The following is a 25,475-nucleotide window of genomic DNA, read 5'->3' as shown; positions in this document are numbered from 1 at the left end:
TCTAATCGAATCAACTCAAGCCTTCTGGTCTCTTCCTGATAGGCCACTGCTCATGCTCTTATTTACCCAAATTCCATTTATATGGAAATAACTCAAGTCTTCTTTGGTCAATTCCTGATAGACCACTCAAGTTGTGAATGATGTCCTTATTTACCCAAATTTCATTTGTATTTACATCCAAATCAATGTCATGTTCATTGTGATGGCCAAGGAATCTAATATCCACAGAGAATTTATGGAAATTGATTATTCCTACTCCTGAATTCTATTACTCACAATTGGTCCTGGTAATATAGGGATTAAGACTAAAAGGCTAATGTCTGAGTCTCGGAAGGACTTGGTTCTGGACAACTCATAGAAGTTATATTTTTATTTTATAAGTATTCATGAGAATCTATTTTAGTGATTTTTTACAACCAAATGCAATATCAGAGCAAACATCTTGATTGAGGATGCTGTCCATTTCCATTCCACTTAATAATGGTGAATTTCTCTCACAATGAGACATTTTCATTTAATTTCATAAATTATTCATTAATTTAACATATAGTTTGAGATTCAATTTGCTAACTAACATATATTCTAATTGTTGGTAGAATTTATTCTTAGTGATCATATAGAAATGCTTTTGGGATAACTGGTAGACCTACCTTGCTTTTGTTTTTTAAAGCCTCAGACTCAATAGTCTCATCGAAGAACGTTAAAAATCATTTTCTCATCCTATAGCATGTGACACTTTTTAAGAAAAATATTCTCCAGAACAAAATATCTTAGGAAACACTGGAGATATTCAACTCCATGATTTTGTTCTAACCTAGGAATAGGTTAGAAAATAGGTAGGAAAGATTAATTCCATATGCCAGAGACTTGTGCTTTCCCATTGCAATGCTGTGTAGGTCATGGTTTGGGGTCAGGTAGTCTCTACTTAAAATAGGCCCATCATCTACTTATCACTCTAAGTGAGTTTTCTTTTTTTTTTTTCAGCAGTCTTTGGGGCTTGAACTCAGGGCCTGGGCACTGTCTCTAAGTTTCTTTTGCTCAGGGTTAGCACTCTACCACTCGAGCCACAGCGTTGCTTCCAGCTTTTTCTGTTTATGTGGTACTGAGGAATCGAACCAAGGCTTCATATGCATGCCAGGCAAGCACTCTCCACTGAGCCACATTCCCAGCCCCCTAAGTAACTTTTCAAAAGGAGAGAAACCCTTGCATTGTGATAAATGTTCCCTCATCTTCCCCTCCTAGCTGCTATCAACTTAAAAATCCCACAAGAATACAATCATAAGTAGACATTAAGACTTGCTACAAAACTTCAGTGTGAAGCAATGATAAAACTCACCAATAAAATCCAAAGTCCTAAAAATGGCCCACAACATCATCTCCTGCCAATCCCCCTCCTCATCCAGTCCATCCTCGGTGTCTCTGGCCAGAATGCTTTTGTAACAACTGCTTCCTCTCAGCTGAATGACTTTTCTCCACATCTGCTCAGAAAACAGTCTTTGTCCACTTTGTCACTTTTCTGGTGAAGTTTCCCTCAATGTTCTTATTTAAAACTGAAATCTACCCCAGACACCTTTACCGTGCTTTCCTTTCCCTTTTGCTTTTTCCCATAGTATTTACCACTTCCCAATTCACTTATTATGATTCAGTATTATTGTTTCAGAAGCAAATGGCAAACTATAAGCTAATTGAGGCAGTGATCACTGTCTGATTGCTCACTATGCTAGGAATCTAGAACAGCATCTAAACGGGGACATCTTGGTCCTAAATATACACTAAATAAATAAATAGAAGAAAACAAACAGAATAAACATTTTTGAAATAAAACAACAGGCCTTAATATCTGCCTAGATAATAAATACTGGAAATAAATGTTAGTCAAAGTAATTACAAGAGCAAAGAATTTGAATATACATTTCTCCCCCTACCCCAAAAAGCATATAAGTAGCCAATAAGCACATAAAAGATGCAGTCACCAGTCACTAGATATACTCACTAGTGTAGTTGTGATAAAAAAAATAGGTAACAGTAAGTGCTCATAAGGATCCAGAAAACTTGTTAACTCTCACACATTGCTGGTTGGGAATATGAAATGGCCATAGCCTCTTTGGTGATTCTTCCAAACATTAATCATGGACTCACCATTTGCTACATCAATTTTCATTTTAGTTATATAGGAATTAAGAGAATTAAATATGTATGTTGATTTTTTAAAAACTTGGGCATGAATATTTACAGTAACATTATAAATAATGGCCCCAAGTGGATACAACTCACATGTTCATCAATTGATGAACAAACAATCAAAATGTGGTTCCATTCATCAAATAAAACATTATTCCACTGTAAACAGGAATGAAGTATTGACACATGCTAGTATAGATGAACCTAGTAATCATGCTTCATCAGAAAAGACAAAAAGCACAGCTGTATGAATCTATTAATGGGGAATGTGCACAGTTGGAAAATCCATAGAAGCAGAGAACAGATTTTTAGGTTGTCAGAGGCTGAAGGAGAAAGAATTGAGAGCTGGCTGCTAGTGATGTGTTTTGATTTTGCTCTTGTTTTTTTTTTTTTTTTTTTTTTTTTTTGGTGTTTCTTTTAGAGCAAGAAAAATATTTCTGCGTTATATAGTCTTCATTGATGAATGTGTAAGTTGGTAACTATATTAAAATCAAGTGATGAGTTCACTTTTAAAGGATGAACTTTATGGGTTGTATCTCAATTTTTAGAAAATCAAGGTTTGGAGCTGTTTCTCCATGGGTTTCCATGTGCAAGACAAGCAGCCTGGGCTGGATTTACTACTGCAGAAGAGGAGCTGTGTCTTCGAGTTTCATGAAAGTTCATCAATAAGGAAAGCATCCTGGGGCAGATGCTTCTTACATGACAAAGGAAATGTGAAGTTGGGAACTTTTCCCTGGGAGTAAACTGTAGAGAGAAGGGACCATGTAACTCCCTCTATCAGGGACCAGTGGGGACTCTGTTGTAATATATACAGATGCTATGATTGACTGCTTTCTCCCAAGATGTTGAGAGGATGTGTCTTCTGTTGACCAACTCTAAAGGACACTCTATTTCCAGATGAGCTCATTGTATATAGGGATGGAACTCACACAGACAAGTGACATGGAGAGTCACATTTGCCTACATTTTCTTCCTCAAATACCAGATGTCTCAACCCAGCATTTGGCAAGTATTAGCAGACAGTCTAAATTCTTATTTGTATTGTTGATTCAATAAATGTCCATATGTTTTTGATACTGGACCTGTAGGCTGTAAACTTAATATACTGCCAAGAGTATTTAGGAAACTTGATTTATACCTTTGTTTAACTAGACAGCCATCATCCTTACAGACTAGGGTGAACTCTGGAAACATCTACAGATGAGGAAAAAGAACTTGAGATTCAACAAAGGACATGAATCTTCTCATTCAAATAAGTACTCAGTGGAGAGCTTAGCATGTGTGCTATAGGACAAAGCAGGGATAATTTGGGTCTGAAGAGAGCATTTGCATTTTTAACCAACTTCCTCTAGCATAGAAGTATATCAGTGGAATCCTTCACAAGGCCTCACATAATATTAGGCCCATAAGCAGATACTCCAAAACAAAAAGGGGTCAGACTAAAGGAAGATATTATTAGAGGAGGAACCCAAAGGTGTAACTCCTCTGAACATTTAAAACAAATTCCAGGATATAGGAACAAGAGATTTTTGTTGTTGTTGTTTGAGGTGGAGGTGATTGGTTTTGCTTTGGGGTTTTGTTTTGTTTTGTCTCTTTGGGATGAATGGGAGGCTTAAAAAGGGAGAGAGGAAGGGTAAGCAAATGCAATCATGGTATTCAGTATACACTATGTGGGAAATAAACTATACAACTTGTGAACAGGGATTGGAGGGTGAAACTGGGGAAAAGAGAAGGAAGGGGTAACATTGTCCAAAAATAAAATGTACTCATTTACCTGACTTATGAAATGGTAACCCTTCTGTACAACATCTTAATAATGACCATAAATTTATATTTTACAAAGGGATACTGAAGAATTATTCCAGGATTGCTCTTAGTCTGTTAAAGCTTAAAAGTTGCTTTTAAAGTTTTTAATGAAGAAATAAGCTTAAAAGGGGCTGGGAAGGTGGCCCAGTGGTAAAGTGCTTGCCTTGCATGCATGAGGCCCTGGATTCGATTCCTCAGCACCATATAAGCAAAAAGAAAAAAGCTCGAAGTGGCGCTGTGGCTCAAATGGTAGAGCACTAGCCTTGAGCTGAAGAGCTGAGGGACAGCACCCAGGCCCAGAGTTCAGGCCCCACGACTGGACCCCTCCCAAAAAAGAAATAAGCTTAAAAGCATAAAGTCAAATCTGTATAGTAGATATTCTGGAAATTAAGAAGGAAAGCCATCTGCTCACTGTCAGTTGAAGTATAGACCAATTGTGGCCAGGCTGACTCTTCTGTTAAGGACATAGAAATATTGCAAAGGTAGGGGGTTAGAGTGGTTTGTTTTGAAGCATCAGTGTGGAATTGTGGATTAGAAGCCCAGCAGCTTATTTCCTGAGACTCTGGTAAAGAGTGGTATCCTAAGCAGTCCATCCCCACAGCAGTAATTTGGTCTCTTTTACCCATTGTCATCATTCTTAGTTGTGCATAGCTGTACAGATATTTGTCAATGCATGAACAACTCAAACTGTCAAAACTTGAAGACAACAAAGTACAAAAATACTAGTACTTATTTCTTTAAAAGTTTAACATTATTCGTCTGTCCATTTTTTCACTCTGTACAATGATAATTATGGTTTCCCAACTACAGATCCAAATCAGATTTTCCTAGCAATTCAGTGTCATCAAGTTGTCTAAAATTAGAATACCTATGTATCCACTTCAATTTTAAATATTAAAATATAGTTTAAATATTGAAATTTCATTTTCCGAGTATATTAACAACATAGAGCAAAGGAAGTAAAGAAATAATCAAAGATGGAAAAAACTCAAATTCTGAAAGGATAAATGATCATGCAGTAATAAACAGTGTTGAAGTATTGACACATACTAGAATGCCAATGCTTACATTGGCCAGAACAAAAAAAAATTACATGTTGTTTGCTATATTTTATATGGAAAGACCCAGAATGGGCAAATCCTTGTAGACAGACAACAGATCACTGGGTACCTGGACCTAGGGTTGGGTCCAGGACTGGATGTATAATAATAGGCACTTAGTTTCCTTCTGTAAAATTTAATTTTATTGTTCTTATTAAGGTGTTATACAGAGGGGTTACCATTTCCTAAGTCAGGTAATGAGTACATTTCTTTTTTGGACAATGTCACCCCTTCCCTTGCTTTCCCCCATTCTCCCGCTTCTATCCCTGTTTACACGTTTCTCAGTTCATTTTCCACATAGTATGTACTGAATACCATGACTGCATTTGTTCACTCTTCCTCCCTTCTTTTCTGTGCCCCTGCTTTGAACCCTCAAAAAATGCAAAAAAAAAAAAAGCAAAAATAAACAACCACCATTACTACCACCAACAACATTTTTCTATTTCCTAGAATTCATTTCAATAAATAGTACTTTAACTGTTCTGAGGAGTTATGCTTTGGGGTTCCTCCCATAAGGTTATCCTCCTTTAGTCGGACTTTTTGGGTGTAAATGCCTAGAATCCTATGTAAGTTACCATGCCCAGTGTATAGACCTGGTTTCCACATGATAAAGAAAACACTTGCCATCTGTCTGTCTGAGCATGGCTTGTCTCACTCTTAGTTTCCTTTGGAAATGCTGAAGATGGCAGAGATCTACTGATGGCCACACAACCCTGTCCATACTCTAAAGTGCCATTGAATCGTACACATTGAAATTGTTAAAATGGTGAGGTTTTCATTGTACTTATTTACCACAATAACAATAAGCCAATGTGTAAAAAGGAAAATCAAAAGGAAGTAGATTGTAAGCAAGACCCCTTCTACTTGCTATAAACCAGTTATATTCACTGGAGGACATTTTTGGTTGCAAAATTTATGTAATTCCAACTTTCCTTCCAAACTCTCAATAGGGTTGTCTATAGTTGTGTAATACAGTTTCAAATTAAGAAATAACTTTGGGTCTCAGTGAAAGGAAAGATCAAAACAGGCACATTTGAAAGCTTTTCATTTATCTTTGATTACAATCATACCCCATTTCAGGAAGTTGTAAAAATGGAGAATAACTTAATGGATCCTGACAAACACAATTTTTTTCATTCTGACAATGTTTTATTAGATTAGTATCAATTGCTCAAGTTTTCAAAGATGTGGGTCAGTAAATGGAAGAAAGTTCTCAAGATGCTGGGAGTGATATAATTCCTGGAATAACAACATTGTGTCCCTATTTACTATCCCAGAGTTGATTGGTTCATTATTGTAAAATTGTCTCAAATTTGTGCAACAGATTCTGAGAATCCATGGACTCTCTGACTGTTGATTACTTTGTTTTTCATCTAGAGTTTTATAACTTACTAGTTTTTTGTTTGTATATTTTTTATTTTTGTTTTTTTGCCAGTCCTGGGGCTTGACCCCTGGGTCTGGGTGTTGTCCTTGAGCTTTTTTGCTCAAGGCTAGCACTCTACTACTTGAGCCACAGCTATATTTCTAGCCTTTCTACTCCTTAATTGGAGATAGGAGTCTCACAACCTTTTCTGTCCAGTCTGGCTTCGAACCCTGGTCCTCAGATCTCAGTCTCCTGAGCAGCTAGGATTATTGGTGTAAGCCACCAGAGCCCAGCAATGCACTATCTTTTTATTTATTTCATTCCTATCTTTCCCAAATAACCTCACATATATCATTGCTATAAATAAGCTAATATGGTACAATAAAATAATTAACATAATTTTACACATATATATTCTAAATCATTGCAAATGATTGCTTTTTCCAGCAAAACTGGAAAAAGAAAACTTCACAAAATAGCAAGTTTATAAACTTCAAACTATTTCAGTCGGTTACTGTGAAATCCAGAGTTCTACTGAAGAGCAAAACTGGTGTGAATTATTTCTTGATTTGCAGTTCCTCTATTAAACAGAGAATGCCAGCAACTTCAAGTTCTATCACAACTTATTAAAAAACATGTGTTGCTTAAAAGGAATTTTCAATAACCTTTTGGAGGATAATTGTAAGACTTTCCCATCCAAATTCCGTGGAGGAAACGATCTTAATGCTTTTTTTTAATATAAAAAATGGAAGTATTTCATTTCAGAAGTACTTAAAATACAATTACTGCATTTACTTTTAGAGATTTCATCAAAGTAGACTTTCATCCTTTGCTCTTCAGAGCAGGTGCCTGTAATTAGATGAGGCCCTCATACCTGATTCATTTCCTGGGCCAGAGGGCGCTTGTTTGAGAGCACTAACTTGCTATGCCTGCATAAGGAAAATATTACTGCCAAGTTTCCACAAAGCCCTGAGAAATCCATCAGTGCTACAAACTACTGACCTTACCCTAAACCCATCTGCCTGCAGGCCAGCTGACTCAATGTCTCCTGCCAGCCATCCGCACACACGTGGTATTCTGTCGCAGATCTGTGAACAGTCAGGAATGAAGAGGAGTTCACATTTTTAGAGAGGCTCACTGGGGAAATAAAAGGGGGAAGCCCAAATTAGAAACATTTCTTCTCCTAAGACCAAAGGACAACTTCGTACAGGCTTGCTCCAATAGCATATATTTATTCTTTGTTTTAGTTACGAATCATTTGGTGAGAACTCACCAGATAAAAATCATTGCTGTACTCTGAGTGATAGACAATTGAAAAAAAAATTAGAAATGTCCTCAAAAAAAGTATAGACTTTTGTGAAGAAGACAAGCAGTTCTTGGCTTTCCTTTATGAGTTAGGAGATGGCCCAAAGGCAGAGCCCATTTACCGAGAGGTTTATATAATTAATTATAAGGAGCCATTTGTAACTCCATTCATTTCCCTTGGAGAAAGCATAGGAGAATGCAAATATGTAACAGCAACACTGATTTAGAATTAATATGGGACATGCACTCATTTCTGTTTTATAAAAGAAAAGTCTCTGCACTTTGGCAGACATGGACCATTTGTGAAACACTACGTAATTGATTACAACACACAGGGGAATCATGATTTGGATGGATGACACCAACGACAAAGTGAGAAGAGTGATGGATGAGGGTGAGGGAAATAATCAGGTAACTCAAGATGACAAAGTGCCACACTGGCAGTTCTCATAGGAGATGCCTCAGGTCCTGTCTGTGAAAGGACCTGGGTAGGGAGAAGTCCTGTCTGGACATGGCACAATAACACAAACCAGGCCTTTTTAAACAGGACATTTTTTTTTTTTGGTCCAGTCGTGGGGCCTGAACTCTGGGCCTGGGCGCTGTCCCTCAGCTCTTCAGCTCAAGGCTAGCACTCTACCACTTGAGCCACAGCGCCACTTCCGGCTTTTTTCTTATGTGGTGCTGAGGAATCGAACCCAGGGCCTCGAGCATGCAAGGCAAGTGCTCTACCACTGAGCCACCTTCCCAGCCCCTAAACTAGACATTTTTAATACTAGTCCAAGATGTGTAATTGATCCAAGAGTGTCAGAATATTGATCACTATTAAAGCTGAGTGATAATAATGAGTTTTAAAATCCTATTCCAGAAATAAGATGGATTCAAAAATCTTGAACCCCAAATGTTATGCATATAATATAGACGTTTCAAATAGAATAGTAACTTGGGGGCAATTTTCTGTGACTTGGAAATAGCACCCATGAGTCACCATTGTTAGGTTTTGTAACCATTAAGTAACTAGATGAACTTGGTTAGGGAAATTTGTGAAGTGATCTGAGACTCATTTAGCTTCAATGGCTGACAGGCATGCAAGAATTCCACAGATGGCAGAAGTGGGCCGCTTACCACAGTCCCATTCATCCGAACTGTCTGAGCAGTCTGCTTTCCCATCACACCACCGGTCATGTGACAAGCACTCATGGGTGGCACATTCCAGTTCATCTTCTTGGCAAAATGCTGGCAGTGGAGGCAAGAAAAGAGAAGAGTGAAACATTTGGGAATAAGTGTGACTGTCACTAACACATATTCTCCTTTGCCAGCAGGAGTGTGACAAGATAAGTATATTATGGTCATAAAGGCCACCAAACATAGACAAAGAAAGTAACAGAACCTGTAGAATGTAATGAACAAACTCATCCAAATAGGATTAAACTGTCTTCAAATTCTCTAGTTCTAACAATCAGATTGAAAAAAACAAAATGGTACTCATTGCAACAGAAACATCAAGGGCCAGAGAATAAGGTTAAAATTTGCATGGCTATAGAAAGAGTACTTCAGAGACTAAAGCACCACAAGAATAAAACAAGTTCTATTCTTTTTTTTAAAAAATGAACTCTACTAGTAAATTACTCTCTTAGTCATATATATATATATGTATATATATATAATTTTCTTCTGAATTTAAGAAAATCATTGTAAATCTCCTTGATTGCCTATTTAGCATTCATTTCCTTTCTTCCTCTTTTTTTTTTTTTAAGGAAATCTGATTTGGGTCAGGGCTCCACTCCCATCATCCCCAGCCTTAGAGGAAAATCCTGATTAGTTTAAGATTGTCATGGCATTGCTCTGATTATATTATTCATTGTAGAGAATAATTATTAGTCTAGGACTAACTGTGATCCAGCAGGGGGGACTTTGGTGGATGGCTCTGTGGATGGTGCTTTGTTGAATAGTTTCTATCCACACTCTGCTGACCAAGGCCCTGTGCCCTAGCCTGGGACCCGAGAAAAGACAGGAGAAAAGAACATCTTCCTCTAATTAGTTCTCCCTGCATGGAGCTGCTTTCTTGGAATTCAGTTGTTTGTAGGGATGCCTTTTGTAATCTACACAAAGGCTTCCAACTGTTCCTCACTGCTGTAACTCTTCCCAAAATGCTTTAGTAATGTTCCAGAGATAGGAGCAAAATTCTCTGCCCTTCCTACTGGATGAGATGAAGGAAACATGGTAGCAGGGGCTCTTGGCTTGCAACCAACCAGCCTGGGGTCAAGCTTAAACAAAAAAGTCATGAAGTGTGGATTCCCACCTAGAGCCTCAAGAATTCACCCTATGTTTACTTCTCATAGGACAACAAAATCCATATGTGACTACACATGAGAGTACAAGGTAATAAGTACCATCAGTAATAGTTGGGCCTTCTGTTACTGGGAAGTAAAATATTTTGAGAAATATCATATTGTTTTTCTGGTTCTAAAGATAATGGCTACTCAATAAGACATTTAAAAAAAGATTTAAAAGTACAAAAGTATAATAATCCCACCACGCAGACATTTTAATTGCAAACTCCTTGTGATTTTTAGATATTTTCCTATGAATATGTGTGCATGTACTTTTGAAATTCAGGCCAATTGTGCACGTAATTATGCATATACATACATAGATCAGGACTTTGCACTTCCAGGCACTCTATTGTTTAAATCATAACCCCCAACTCTTTTGGCTTTGTTTATTTATCGATGCCTAAGCCAGCCTGGACTGTAATCCTCCTATTTCTGCCTCCCTGCATTATTGTGACAACAGGTGCAGACCACTGAACCTAGCCATTGGTCAAACATTTTTTTTTTTGGCCTGGGCTAGGCTTGTACTATGATCCCACTATCTCTGTCAATAAAGTAGCTAGAATTACAGGCCCGAGCCAGCATGCATGGCTATAAAATGGTATATTTTTGTTATATACAATGCTATAGATAGGGTAAGTATCCTCCAAAACTCATTTGTTAAAGTTTGGTTTGCACTCTGTCGTATTGTTAGAACTACAAAGAAGCAGGCTAGTGGGAAATCTTCACACTTTCAAGGAGACACTGGGAGCCTTGGCATTTCCTCTTCTTCTTTGCACCCATGATATGAATGGGTGCTATGGGTTTCCTGCCAGGGTGTGCTGCTTCACCACAGGACCAAAGCCAGCCCATGCAGGAAAGTCCCCATAAGACTCTTATCTTCAATTAACCACTAGGAATACAGAGGTGGTGCTGTGTCTCAAGAGATAAAGCACTAGCCTTGAGCACAAAGAGGCTCAGGGACAACACCTCCACCTTGAGTTCAAGCCCCACCACCAACATAAAAATAAATAATGTTTCTTCTTTATAAGTTACGTTTTCTTACAGTAATGAATCCCAAAAAAGATCTACAGCAGAAAACACTCCTCTTTACTCTGATTATACTATATTATATTATGTTCATCTTATAAAGAATATTAGAATAATGTTGAATAATAAAGAATATTAGAATAATATTTTAGGTGCTTTTGATTATTTTCTTGGTGCATATCCACTGGGAGAGGTTTGGCTAAAGGTCTGAATAAGCTAAAAGCATCGGAAACATATTGTAACATTTCTAATTTGTATTCAAAGTGAGGTAATAGCATCTAAAACAGAAACATTGTGTTTGGTCCTCAGCTCCACCCAGACCTGAGCTCCTCCCATTCCTGGAGTTCCCGCCATACAGCTGGCCCCTCCCTCTCTCCACCCAGGCCCACCTGAGCTCCCATCTACCTCTCCTACCCTCAGACCCTGCTGCTACCTAGATAGCGGAGCCTGCCATACTCTCTCTCCGGGAGAAATATGGCTCCTCTAATAAACCTTGTAAAAATCTTTCTCCTGTGCCTGCCTGCCTCCGCGTGGTCCCCTGGGATGGATGTGATGGATCCTTTCAGAAGCACTTACAGCAATTCTTCTCATCCATGCTGTCGGGACAGTCTGGGAACCCGTCACAGATCACTGCGTGCTTCACACATTGCTTGCTGATTGGACATTCCCAAAGCTCCCTTTCCTTACAACCTGCAGACAGAAGAAAATGGTTCTTTGCTATAGATGTGCAGATTAGAATGGTGGTGAGATTTCGCTAAGCAATGTAGAAAATTTACAACATCAAAGAATGACTTCCTTTTCCTTAAAGAGTATTGATACCTGTGTATACTCCAGTGAACGAACAGTGTAATTTTGAAAGTAGAAACAACCAACCACCTCCATCCTGCACCATAAATAGCACAGCTCTTTATTTTAAGCTAAAAATCAACATCTAGGAAAGGAGGGAGAAAAATGAAAAAGCAACTCTAAGTCAACATCAACCCTAGCTGTTAGTTTTGCCTTCTGAGTCAATTTGCCAACATGAAAGACTTCTCTATGAAACGAGTTATGCTTTAAAGCAAATATGCCAAAGCCTAGAGATCTAATGCATGCAATCTTCAATTCTAATTTCAGTGTACTAAGAGATCATCTGTATGTGAAAGAGGCTTCTCTTCTGCTGAAAATTTATACAACTAATTTAAGATCAGCAGCCACTGACTCCATGGTGGTCAGAGATCGAAGGTTGAACATGTTCTCAATTAGAATGAGGAATAACATAGTTTTGGAATTGAAGTCTGTAACTTAAATTGTAATTTGGCTAAGTAATAGAAGGCACTTTACAAGGACTTTAAAGAACATTAACAAAATGCCATTTGATGCACATACAGTGAATTTTATATGCCAAGAGTCTAATGTATTCTAGTCATTCTAGTCAGAGTCATAGCCTTGGCAGGCTATGAGGATTGTAAAGTATTAACCACATAGCATTGAACTTTGAGCATCCTTCACATTCCTGCTTAGAATAGTGTGTCTAGTAGGCAGTGGGTCCTTAACCTATGAGTATTTCAAATAGAATTTCACTTCATGTAAGGAACAATGTATCTCTGATTCCCAGGAGAAGATAATTTATTTTCAGGGACATGAAATGTAAAGCAGTGATCAAATGAGGGCTGTCTTAAAAATGTCATTTCTCATCTGGCAAAGTACAAATAATTCAAAGAACTTTAGTAGCTCGTTGACTCAGATTTCTGAGAATCAATTATGAAGGGGAAAATCCTTATTCAGGACCATAACTGAAGTAGGTCTCCAGAAGAGAATTTTTCAGAGCTAAAATGAGATTTAGAGTGTGCCACCAATCAAAGACATAAGAAATCAAGATTGAGATTCCTTCTCTAGAGTGTCCTTGGGCACAGAGACATCAATGGCAAGGACTCGTGGGCATTATTACTTGAGATTTCAGCTGGCAGAGGAGAACAGATGTTATCTGCAATGTTCTGAGAATAATGTTCTTTAGAGATCTGAGAAGGAGGCTACAGTTTCCCTCAGTGACCCAGCTCCTGCCAAACTTGTTCTGCAGATTGTACCAGAGTACAAAGCAAATTGAAAAGAGCTCTAACATCCCACAGTGCCACCCAGCTTCAAGGGCTTCTTACCTGCACACAACACAAGTGCTAGGGGGAATAGTGGGGGTTCATGGGAACTTTCCAAAGAGGAGGAAGAATTTGGACCTTTGGAAAGAATTGCTGCTAGTAGACCACAGAAAAAGGTCATATGAAGCAAAAGACCTTCTAAATTGTATCTTCACAAATAAAAACAATGACACTAAAAGATTAACATTTATTTTCCACTCCATAGCCATATTGTAGTTATTATTTTTAATGCTTATAGTAATACCATAACATTAATGTAGTTATCACTTATGTGAGAAAACTAAGTACTAAATAAATGAAATAAGTGTCTGTAAATATCCCTGTGGAGGAAGGTCCAGATGGGATACAGGTCCCAGCCTTTAGTTGAAGAACTTTCTACCATGAGAACATGTAATGTGCTTTGGTGGGAGAAATAAAGGAAGTACACCTCGACTACCATTACTGAATTAAGCCTAGATTCCCTTGCTTTGTGTGAAAGCTTTGCGTTCATTTCTCAACTTCTCTGCACCCCAGTTTTGATCATTCTAACAGTAACAATAATGCCTGCTACAAAGGATGTGTGTAATTTTTTTTTTGCCATCGCAGGGCTTGAACTCAGGGCCTGGGCACTGTCCCTGAGCTTCTTTTGCTCAAGGCTAGCACTCTACCACTTGAGCTCAGCACCACTTCCGGCTTCTTCTGTGTATGTGGTACTGAGGAATGAATCCCAGGGTTTCATGCATGCTAGGCAAGCCACATTCCCAGCCCAATGTCTGTAATTATTAAGTGGGTATTCTATTAGCATTCATTTACTATCTGTTTTCAATTCTTCCCATAATGAAGCTATAAAACGTACATGTATCAAAGAGTTTTGAATACATGTTATGAGGATTTTAACTCTCAGAAATGGTTCAGGTTATATTTTAAATTTCTATTTTTATTTTTTGAGGCTAAGAAAAACCAAAGGTAGTTGTCAAAAGCAGTTTATAATTGGAAGATAAATAGAAAGGTATGGAATGGTACTGAATTAATTGTTTTGTGACTATCTTTCTTCACCCTTTTATTCAGAATAAGGACCAATGAGTACCTATGAAGTGTATTCATGTAATGATGTATTTTGCTAGGTGCCAGTGGCTCATAGCTATAACCTTAGCTAATCAAGAGGCTATAAGATAGGAAGATTCTAGTACAAAGCCAGTCTAGGCAAGGATATGTTTAATTACAGACAAGCCCATAATCCTATAACGCAAAGGAGTACTTCTCTGTTAACACAGGGCTGGCTTTGTGGATCCTTGTCTTGTCTATAAGGCTGTTCTTCTGTAAATCAATACTGTGCTAATGCCTTCAGGCTGGCAAAGTTCTTCAACTATCATTAGAAATATTCCTGGTACTGACAAGCTTTTCTGCTCTTGTTTATATGAGCCAGTATACAATCAGAGCAACCAACTTTTACCATGAGAGAAGACATTTAAGAAGATGGTTGCTTATCACTAAACTGTTCTGAATATATTTTTAAAGTATTTTTATAAGTTGTTTTGGTAACCACATCTTCCAGCTCTACAGTACTAAAAAAAAAAAAACACAAAGCAAAATAAACACATTGTAAAGGGAAAAAAACCCAGTAACACTGTTAAAAATTCTGAGAAAGCTCCCATTCATGATTGAATAGTTAACCATTATATTACCTAGTAAAGCCCAAGAGCTAATGAAGGTCAAAAGATATGAAAAAAATGAATGTAATCCACCTTTGCTGGAGCTGTTGGTGCATTACTAAATGGTATGCCTATGAAAACAGACAGCAAAAGAGGAAGTAGATGACCTACTACTTCCTCTGACAGGTCTCTGTCAACTTGACTTCCTTATTTGGTTATAGGGGGTGTGGTCACCCAGGACACTGGACAAGCCTATTCAAGTGCACATGTATGTCCCCAAGGGACATGTTTAAAATTTATATCATAAATTCCTTTGGAAAATTCAATGAGAAATGTCTCACACATTGCTACTGTTGGAAGGATTCATTTAACTCCACCTGTATTGATTTCTTATTCATTGTTCCTAGAGCTCTCAATGGTGGTACCAATATTTTGAATGTTAGAGATTAGGTAATTTAACTTCTTGTTTTGATATTCTCTTGCGTGACTTATAGTACTGATGAAAATTTATTAACCAGAAACTTGATATTTGAGCATAATGGAATCCTTATACAATGTTATAGTCCTTTGAACTTTTTTTTTTTTTTTTACTCTGGGCCTGGGCACTGTCCCTGAGCTCTTCAGCTCAAGGCTAGTGCTCTACCACTTGAGCCACAGCACTACTTCCAGTTTTCTGAATTGTTTATTGGAGATAAAGAGTCTCATGGACTTTTCCTGTCCGGGCTGCTTTGAACCGTGATCCTCAGATCTCAGCCTTCTGAGTAGCAAGGATTACAGGCATGAGCCACCAGTGCCCGGCTGAACTTCTTTTTCTTTGTATAATGCATTCTAGAATACAGAATGGCCAGCCTTGGCAAGGCTGAGTTTTAAAACTAAGATTTTGCATTTCTCAGATATTTTTTCCTTCCACAGCAAATTGAGGCCTAGCTAAACTACAGAAAATCCTGCCACCTCTCCATTTTAAATTGCATCTCAGAACATATACCAAATCAAAGCTGTGAAGTGACCAAATACAATACATTCCCCCAAACCCATTTATGTAACTGACAGTAAGTGAATTTTTATTTATTTTTGACAGAAAGATTATAAAGAAGTGAATAACACTAATTTCTCAAAATAATATCTGGTCTTCCATAGAGAAATTACCCCTGGTTATTATACCAACACTCTGACATCTATAACTTTCCAGAAGATGCCCTTGTCCACATTTATAGTGGTTGATAGGATCTTAGTTGATTGTGTATGACATTTGTTTAGACCAGAAGGGCAATGTCTACTACAGAAATTGCATTTGGGAAGTAAAGCAATATTTCATACCTCAAAGGCCAAAAGAATAAAATGATCTCAAAAGATGTATTGCCCTATGTATGTCCAATAAATAGTGTCAATTTTATTTTGGTGCATGACAACCGAAATAATCAGAGCTGGGCTAGGCTTTGGAAATCCCCTCAATCATTTTGTTTATTCCATTTATTAAAAAGTATTGCTCCTTGTCGATTTCCTGACATATTTTGAGCTTACAAGGAGAGGAATCAAGGTTTACAAGGAAATACTATGAGATTTAAAATCCATTTAAATCACCACTGGCCTTTCTAGCTTTGCCAATGGTGATTTTGGAGCTCAATAGCAAGAAGCAAGAAGGATATTATCTCTTTTGACAAGAGATCAAATAAGACAAAGTATGAAAATGAATTCCAATTAAATTTGAATGCTGTTGTCTGAACTCTTTCTTAATGTATTTAGATGTCTGTTTGCATGTCACTATCTGTTTGCAAAGACACTATTATTTTGACTATAAGCCAGATAATTAATTTATATTTTAATAATAAAGACGATTAACCTTTTATTATCTGTTTGAACATGTGTCATCAAGGTTATAAATAGAAGCATCACTCTGATATTCTCTTGTGTGACCTTAAATACTGATGAAAATTCATTAACCAGAAACTTGATATGTTAACAGAATTGAATCCTTATGCTATAAGTCCTTTGACTAAGGTCACACAGAATGGTTAGTCTTTGCAAGGCTGATTTTTAGAGCTTAAGTTCTGCATTTCTCAGATATTTATTCCTCTACTGCAAATTGAAGCCTACTAATACAACAGAAAATCGTGCAATCTCTTGAAATCATCTAAAGTAATCCATTCTAAATTACATCTCAGAACACATAACTCTTTCAAGTTGTTAAGAGAATCAATATAATACATTCTCAAAAATCCATTTATGTAAGTGACAATAAGTGAATTTTGATGTATTTTTTTATAGAAAGATCACAAAGAAATGAACAGCAATAAGTTGTGTTAGGAAAAAGTATTACCAGAGAAAAACCTCAACCCTTGTCCACTATTCACACTTTCAGAAGTTAAAAGCATTAGCATTCTATCCTAGTCACTATTTACTGCAAGTGGGCAGTTTATATTTTTAACACAGTTATTTCGTTTCAGCTTATTTTACTACTTTACAATCACGAGAGTTCCATGTCACATACATACCACAGTTTTCTTCATCGCTGTCATCGTCACAATCATCCTGACCATCACATCTTCTGGAAGCCAGAATGCACCGTCCGGAATGGCACTTGAAGTGAGTAGGTGAGCATTCTGTTCAAAACAATGTAACACTTACAGGACGGAAACTCCCTAAACCTTCACCAAGCTCATCTATTTACATGTGGGCTGTTGTTGAGCTGCTAGGACAGAAGGTAAGATAGACCTTCCCAGAGCTAAAACGGCTAAGTTTACTTGGCTTTTTTCTGTCTGCCAATCAGCATTTTTTTTCTCCTTCATCTTGATATCATCTTTCCAGATCAACACTTCTGTGCTTTCCAGTGATTATCTTCTTTATTTTTCTTTTTTAAATATGTTTTTTATTGTGAAATACTTTACAGAGGGGTTACAGTTACATGAGTAAGGTCATGAGTACATTTCCTGTAGGTGCTAACAGTGATTATCTTCTTAATGGACAACCTCACAGCTGCCAGTGCTTGAAATACTGTGGAGCCTGTGACCTTAACCACACAGCTGCTTTCAATGTGTCATTCTGTGATGAGTGATGGCCCCCAATTCTATTTCTCTACTTAAGAAGCCTACATTTCCAAGACTTCAAAATACTTTGTACTTGGTGGGATCAAGGCTTGTTCGTCACCATTCCCTTCAGGACCTCTGGTATGCAAGGAACCTTCACCAATAACCACCTTTGTGAGCAGCATGCTTAAAAGGATAAACAGATGGAATACTGAGCCCACAGCTAACTCGTATCTAGCCTGTATTGTTTTTATCACTTAAAATTATTTATTTGTAAAATAACTGTGTACCAGAAGGGCACCGATGTTTTCAGTGCAATTCAAACCAGAGATTCACTCACCCACACAGCCTGGTTGGTTCCTAAATAGAAAAACACAAACATAGACTGCAAAAGGTGCGTGCTATGCTTATCTGTGTTCAGTACCCCACAGCAATTAAATTGAAAATTAACCTTGTACATCTGCATCAGGCATTAGGCAAGTTTGATTGTCTGAATTTTCCACTGGAAATTGATTGCAATCTGTGTCTTCAGGCCATTGTAAACCCACAATCCCAAGAACAGACTCACAGCGTTCTTTAGAGTGCTCACACAGTGCTCTACAAAGGGCAAGAAAAACAATGTTAGAGGCAGAAAGAGTTCCATCAGAGGAATACATTAGGCTGCATCTGACAGATATCAATGATATAAATATGGATATATGCATTGCTGTTATTTAAATCAACTACTGATTATTTATACTGGACAGTATACTGTGACTCTCTTCCTGTTCCCCTGTAACATGGAAATAATAATATGGAGCATGCCTACTCTAAGGGGTGCTGATCTTGACAATATCTGTGTGGTATTTGGCCACAGGCAACAACCCTAATGCTACTTACCTCAATCCAGAGGTTGTTTTGAGTACGAGACAGCATAATGATACACAACAATTGTAAGGGCTCAATAATTTATTCTTTTTCATATATATATCTTTAAATTTCATGTTAAGATGAGGGCAAAAACAACTATAAGGAACTCATAAGCATATTTTTGTCATCACCTAACTTTTTTTTATAAATAGTAACAAACTATAAAATTCATATTGAGAGTCACTGAAGATGAAAGGTGTACAAATCAAACCAAGCACAGAATTAAAGTTTCCCAAAGAAAGCTCACCAAAATGCTTATGGAAGAACATCTCAGAATTAATCTTACCTTAATCATTTTAATATGAAACTCACATTCTAAAAACTGTAGGTAATATCTGGATGTAAATTTATCTTTACAGGAAGGAATGTTGCATTGGGAAAATTTTATGTGCATGTGAAAATAAAATCAAACACAAGGCTTGGTGCAGTATTATTAAAAGAAATCATTCACTACCACCACTAATCTTATTTAGCAAAATCTGGCTGAGATTTACAAATAACTTTTCAACACAAAATGAGTAGATCCTCTTTTGCAATACCTTAAAAGGCATTTGCAGAAACTTTCAGCATTATTTTTGTACGAGTTAATGTCAAGTTTTACCATCTCCATTTTCACATTTGTTAGTTTTCTAGAATTTTATTGTTTCCAGTCCTCACTCTATGGATGCCCCTACTTTGCCATTCATTTGATAGCATTTCATTTATCATTTCCCTAGCTGTCCACTGTATTGATATTACTGCTTTTCCTTAACGCCGTAAGTGACTTCTGATCCCAACATCTGGTTTCTATAGTCACCACTCATGTGTAGGCAAGCACATCTGTTCAGCACCTCTGATAGAAAAGATGGAAAATAACTCTGATGGAAAGAGCAACCACCTTTGGGGCAGCCATACTGTACAAAGTCTCTGTCCATAACCTTTAGCATAAGATGCAGAAGAGGGAAAAAATACTACCAATAAGCAATTGTGTTCTGTGCTATCCTCCTAGCTCTATCGGGCATCAAAGAGCTTTCAATCCACATTTATGAACATTTATTTCATGTGCTCTCCTAAAAAGCCAACAACTGTTTGCTCACTTCCGTCATCAGGTGAAGGAACTGAGTCTGAGAAAGACTAAGCAATTGGTCCTAAGGCTACTAAAGCAGCTAGAGAAGATCTAGGGCTGAAAGTCAGACAATAAGAGCCATAGAAACAGACTTGGCCCCAGGATATTCCTCAGACCCAGGTCCAAGCTGCTGGCTTATAATGCTGATCTTGTTTCATTCAGACAGAAAATATCAGTGATGTTCATCTCCCTCCAACCTGTGAGGTTGGCATGGAGGTGTCCTGTCTCCCTGAAAAATATTTTTTAACTTTGTCTGTGAACAGAATGGTACTGAGCCAGGACCTTGCTTGGACATGTTAAACTCTACCACTAAGCCACACCCCCAGCAATAATTTTTAATTTTATTTTTTTGTCAATCATGAGACTTGAACTCAAGGCCTGAGCTCTTTTGCTCAAGGCTAGTGCTCTCCCACTTTAAGCCACAGCGCCACTTCTGGTTTTTGAGTGGTTAATTGGAGATGAGTCTCACAGGGGGCTGGGAAGGTGGCTCAGTGGTAGAGCGCTTGCCTTGCATGCATGAGGCCCTGGGTTCGATTCCTCAACACCACATAAGCAAAAAGAAAAAAGCTGGAAGTGGCACTGTGGCTCAAGTGGTAGAGTGCTAGCCTTGAGCTGAAGAGCTGAGGGACAGTGCCCAGGCCCAGAGTACAGGCCCCACGACCGGACCAAAAAAAGAGTATCACAGGGACTTTTCTGCCCAGGCTGGCTTTGAACCATAATCTTCAGATCTCAGCCTTCTGAGTAGCAAGGATTATAGGTGGGAGCTACCAGCATCCAGCTAATTTATATTAAAAAAAAACAAAACAAAACACTTCTTGATCCACCAAAATTAAATACATGTGATCTTATTTGATCAAAACATGTGACCTGTCATCAATGTAAATACCTAGTCAACTATTTGTTTACAACTCTGACTTCTTTCCCACTTACACATGTTACTTGTTAAGTCTAGAGCTCCTAAGCAATGTTTATTTTGTCCAAACTCAAGTAACTCTTTGCTCCTTTGATTGTCCATGAGATAAGTGAAAAATGCTTGTGAGAAACCCACCAATTTTATTTTGCTTTTCATCACTGTTTCAAGTTGCTTATGTTTTTAGATGAAATTTACCTGCAAGGGGGAATGCGTTGGCCTGTGTTCACATCACACTTTGGAACCAAAATGGTGCAAGCAAAAAACATGAGGTATTTGTAACAGTTGGTCTGAACAAGTGCGGGGAAGAGAGAAGATTCCCAGCTGATGGAGGTTTCCTTTTGAGTCTGATGGCCAAGGTAATTTGGATAATTTGTGTGGTTGTAGGGCAGATTCATGCAAAGTTCCAGGGTAATTGGTTCACATTGACCTGACAATAAAAACAAACAAAATACACATATAAATTGCCTTTTTTTTTTTGCCCCCCTCCCAATTGCCCAGATAAAAACAACTTCATACTAACTTGAAGTGTTTTACTTTTTGTCTTTAGAGTAGCTAAGACTAAAATGCAAGTACTATATATCATTGTTCTGGGATTAACAAAAGCATGAGGAAGTTGATTAATGAAGTGCATGGTGAGCTAAGATTCATTTCTGTTTAGAAAAGCTAGCACAGTGCCCAGCATGCACATTTTACACAGTTCTTTTCTCATTCGTTTCTTTGATTGAACTTATCTCAAAATGACTCCCTTCCATCATTGTTTTTATTCACTTCCATTTGCCTGCTTCTGATTAATTCATCACTTCTAACAAATAAACCCTATTATCTTCACGGCCATTTAAAAAAGTCAATGAATTTAATTAAATACACAGACAACTTCTGCTTACACCCTTTATTGTTGATCAATAGACTGAAATCGAAGGCTACAACTTTCTCAGGGTAGGAGGAGGCTGACATCTCTTGGAGACTTCTTGCTGATGAGGACAAAACCCAGATGTTTAAGCTTAGAAACCAGGGCTTCTCCTTCTTCAACCACAGCCTTAACTTCCCACCTGTAACTCTGCCAACAGCAAGTCTCTGCTGAGTATGAATTCTGTTACCCAGCAATGCTGTGATTTTAAGAACTGGATGTACCCCATTTGGCCTCTCTTTTCTTGGCATGCCTAAAATGAAACCTCCAATGGGACCATGCTCCTAGCTGCCCAGGACTGCTTCCTTTTACTCCCCTTTTCTAGTCTCCCACCAACTTGTCTCCTCTATGGCTTGGCAGACTCAGTATGGACACCTCTTTCAGGAAGTTTCCCGAGCTAACCACTCTTCACATTTCTCCTCCTAGACTGAGTCTCTTCTGAGTGTCCTGGTATCTTAAGCATGTGACTGTTCTATACTTGTTATATTCTATTGTGTTTTATATTTACTGTCTCCCCTACTCACACAAATTTGAGGATGGTTTGTTTCATTTTTGTTTTTGTGCCAGTACTAACACTTGAATTCAAGGCTCAGGCATTGTCCTTTAGGTTTTTCTTTTTCAACTGAAGGCTGTTGCTCTACCATGTGAGCAATAGCTCCATGTTAGGCTTTTGATGGTTCATTGGAAATAGAAGAGTCTCACAACCTTTCCTTTCTGGGCTGGCCTTGAACTTTGATCCTCATATCTTAGCCTCCTGAGCAACTAGGATTACAAACATGAGCCACAAGTACCCAGAAATTTTGAGGGTTTTTTTTTTTGAAAAAATGACACTAATTCTTGATCTCAGAATCTGTATACCCTACCCAACACAGTGCCAGGCTGAAGGAAAGAAAAGATGAGGAGGAGAAGGATATTAGACAATGAAAACGTAAGTGATGAAAGAGGCTCATCCTGCCATTAAGAAAATCTTGGCGAGGGAAATAAATGGCACACGCTGGTTGCTGTGGAAAAGTCTGAGCTGACGAGGGTAATGCATATCCTGGTCTGAATCTTGTGATTCCCTTGTCTCCAAAGCCACATGCCCCCCCACCAGGGTAGCATATGGGGTGGGGCTTCTGGAGGTAAATTAGATTTCAATGAAGTACTACATCTATAGTACTATCCTAACACAAAGAGACAAGAATAGACCCTTTGCACTATCCACCAAGTGCAGATACAGTAAGAAGGCATTTTGGCTGCAAACAAGGAGGGAAATCCTCACCCAGGCACGTTGATCTTGGACCCCAGCCTCCCAGAACTATGAAACACAAAAAATTGCTGTATAAGGCACTTAATTTATAATAGGTATGTGTGTATGGACGCTGGGGCTTGAACTTGGCCTGAGCATTGTCCCTTAGCATTTAACACCTGCATGGCTGTTGCTCTACCATTTGAGTCACAGTGCTACATCTGTCTTTTTGGCAGTCAACTGGAGATGAGTCTTATGGATTTTCCTGCCCAGGCTGGCTTCAAATCATGATCCTCAGCTCTCAGTCTCCTGAGTAGCTCGGATTACAAACGTGAGCCACTGGCATTGGCAAGGTATTTTTGTGATAGCATCCTGAACCTACTCAGACAATGTTATTGAACAAAATGCTAGAGGCACAGAGAAACAAGACAGAGAAGAGGTGACTCAAGGAACCACTGAGAGTAGAGGAACTCCTTTAAGAGTAGAAGGCTTAGAGTAGGTTTGGTGAAGTACAGTAGAGGCTGCCTGTTTCCTGGGAGTTCATAGTGCTTGTGCCACATTCCCTGAAGTGAGACAGGTAAGCAGACAAGTGTCTTGGCAAAATTAGCCTAGGCAGACTGAAGACTCCAGGCCTTATTAAGAGTAATTATTCGAATTAAACTTTTTTACTTGATAGAAAAGTGGCATGCATGCGAATAGATCCTCAGTAAGGGCTGGTGTGGAATATTAAAATAGCCCTAGACTACTTATTCATTGCAAGAAACTGAGGCCTTCACAGATGCTATGTTCATAAGGAATCTCACACTGGCCAGATTGCAAACATTAATAACAAAGTGTGACTGTGTAATTGCACTCTCGACTTCCTAGGGAAGGCCCCGTGCTGGCAATTGGGCATAATCTTGAGCAATAAGCACACACACACACACACACACACACACACACACACACACACACACATACACATGAAAAAAGAGGAACTAGGGAAGGCCCAGTTTATTGTATTCTTTGATTTGTGGAGGAGTGTTGAGGGCTAAATGTTTGTGCCCTTTCACCCCCAGAGTTCATATTTTAAATCCCAAGGAGTTACTATTAGAATTGGGTCTATGGTAAATAATTAGGTCAGGAAAGCAGAGCCTTCTTCAGTGGGATTAATGACCTTGCAAATGGAGCCTTGGGAACCCTCCCACCCTCTTTCCATTGTGTGAAGACACAATGAGAAGTGGCCCACCCCCACCCCACAGGCTTCCTAATCAGAGGGTGTGTGCATCCTGACCTCACACCGCCAGCCTTGAGAAGGATGAGACTCAACAGCTGATACTTACAAACCACCTGGGTGACAGTAATTTATTATTATATCCCCAGACGGAGACAAAGAAAACCATTTAAACATTTTTTTCAGATTGCAAAAAAAGTATCCTGTAAAAATGAAAATAATACTAAAAAGAAAGAAACAGTGCATAATAAGAAGCAGAAACAGAAAGAAATAGTAAATCATCTCCCTCATGCCTTCCATCAACTCCCAAAGCTGACGGGGGAGGCTTGGACCTTCCTGTCCCTTTTCATGCCTTCTTGTGTCTTTCCGAATCTTTCCCTGCTCACATTGTTCACACAGACCTTTGTAGACTTAAACAGAGGTTTCTAGTTGCTTTTGCCAAAGAATAATCAAACTATTCTTTCTTATTCTCATTCTTGTTATTCTTATTATTCTCCTATTATTGCTATTCTATGCTTTAGTTGCTTCATTATTTATCCCTGACCGTAAGTTTGTAATGCATATATCTTCAGTATTTTAATATACTTATAATTTTACAAAATTAGATCATTCACACTAATTTTTTTATTGTGAAAATACTGTATAGAGGGGTTACAATTACATGGGCAAGATAATGAGTACATTTCTTATCAAGCATTGTAGCCTCCTCCTTTGTTTCCCCTTCCCATCACTTCCCATCCTCCCTCCGCCCCCGCACCAAAGTTGTAAAGTTAGTTTTCGACATAACGACTTGAACATCTCATTGTTGCAATGGGTCCACCTGTATCCCTAGTTAAATGATTTGTTTTCCCCCTTCCCCTCCACAAATTATACCAACATCAAATACATTGAAAGCAGGGGTTATATCATGGGAGAGGGACATACAAAGCAATAAAGAAATAATCTTATAAATGTGTGAGAAACAATTGCATGAAAGAAAAAAAACATTTGAATACATATCCTAGGGTTCATTTCCCTAACATCAACTTATCTGACCTTTTCTGCTTGACTCAGACATATACTAGATATTGCAAATAAGGGAACCATGGGACTTATGTTTCTTTGGGCCTGGCTTACTTCACTTAATATAATTTTTTCCAAGTCTTACTTCACTTAATATAATTTTTTCCAAGTCTTTCCATTTCCTAACATATGGGGCAATGACATTCTTTCTGATGGAGGCATAGAATTCCATTGTGTATATATACCACATTTTCTTGATCCATCATCTACTGAGGGGCATCTGGGTTGGTTCCATATCTTA

General features: G+C 38.2%; 1 protein-coding gene across 2 annotated transcripts in view; it reads right to left on the bottom strand.

The window, feature by feature from the left end:
- Corin (corin, serine peptidase) overlaps positions 1–25,475 on the bottom strand; it is a 195,747-nt gene that overhangs the window by 21,508 nt on the left and 148,764 nt on the right. For both annotated transcript variants that reach the window (XM_070012303.1, XM_070012304.1), the window contains 6 exons: positions 21,020–21,251; positions 18,349–18,494; positions 17,367–17,474; positions 11,691–11,804; positions 8,878–8,988; positions 7,458–7,587 (listed from right to left, as the gene is read on the bottom strand). In XM_070012303.1, the coding sequence (XP_069868404.1) occupies positions 7,458–7,587; positions 8,878–8,988; positions 11,691–11,804; positions 17,367–17,474; positions 18,349–18,494; positions 21,020–21,251 (841 nt within the window). The remainder of the gene's footprint in view (positions 1–7,457; positions 7,588–8,877; positions 8,989–11,690; positions 11,805–17,366; positions 17,475–18,348; positions 18,495–21,019; positions 21,252–25,475) is intronic.

The sequence above is a fragment of the Dipodomys merriami genome, unplaced genomic scaffold (genome assembly GCF_024711535.1).
Source record: "Dipodomys merriami isolate MVZ:Mamm:240054 unplaced genomic scaffold, mDipMer1.0.p SCAF_9, whole genome shotgun sequence".
NCBI lineage: Eukaryota > Metazoa > Chordata > Mammalia > Rodentia > Heteromyidae > Dipodomys > Dipodomys merriami.
Note: the sequence above shows the minus strand (reverse complement) of the source record. Positions and strands in the feature narration are given on the sequence as shown.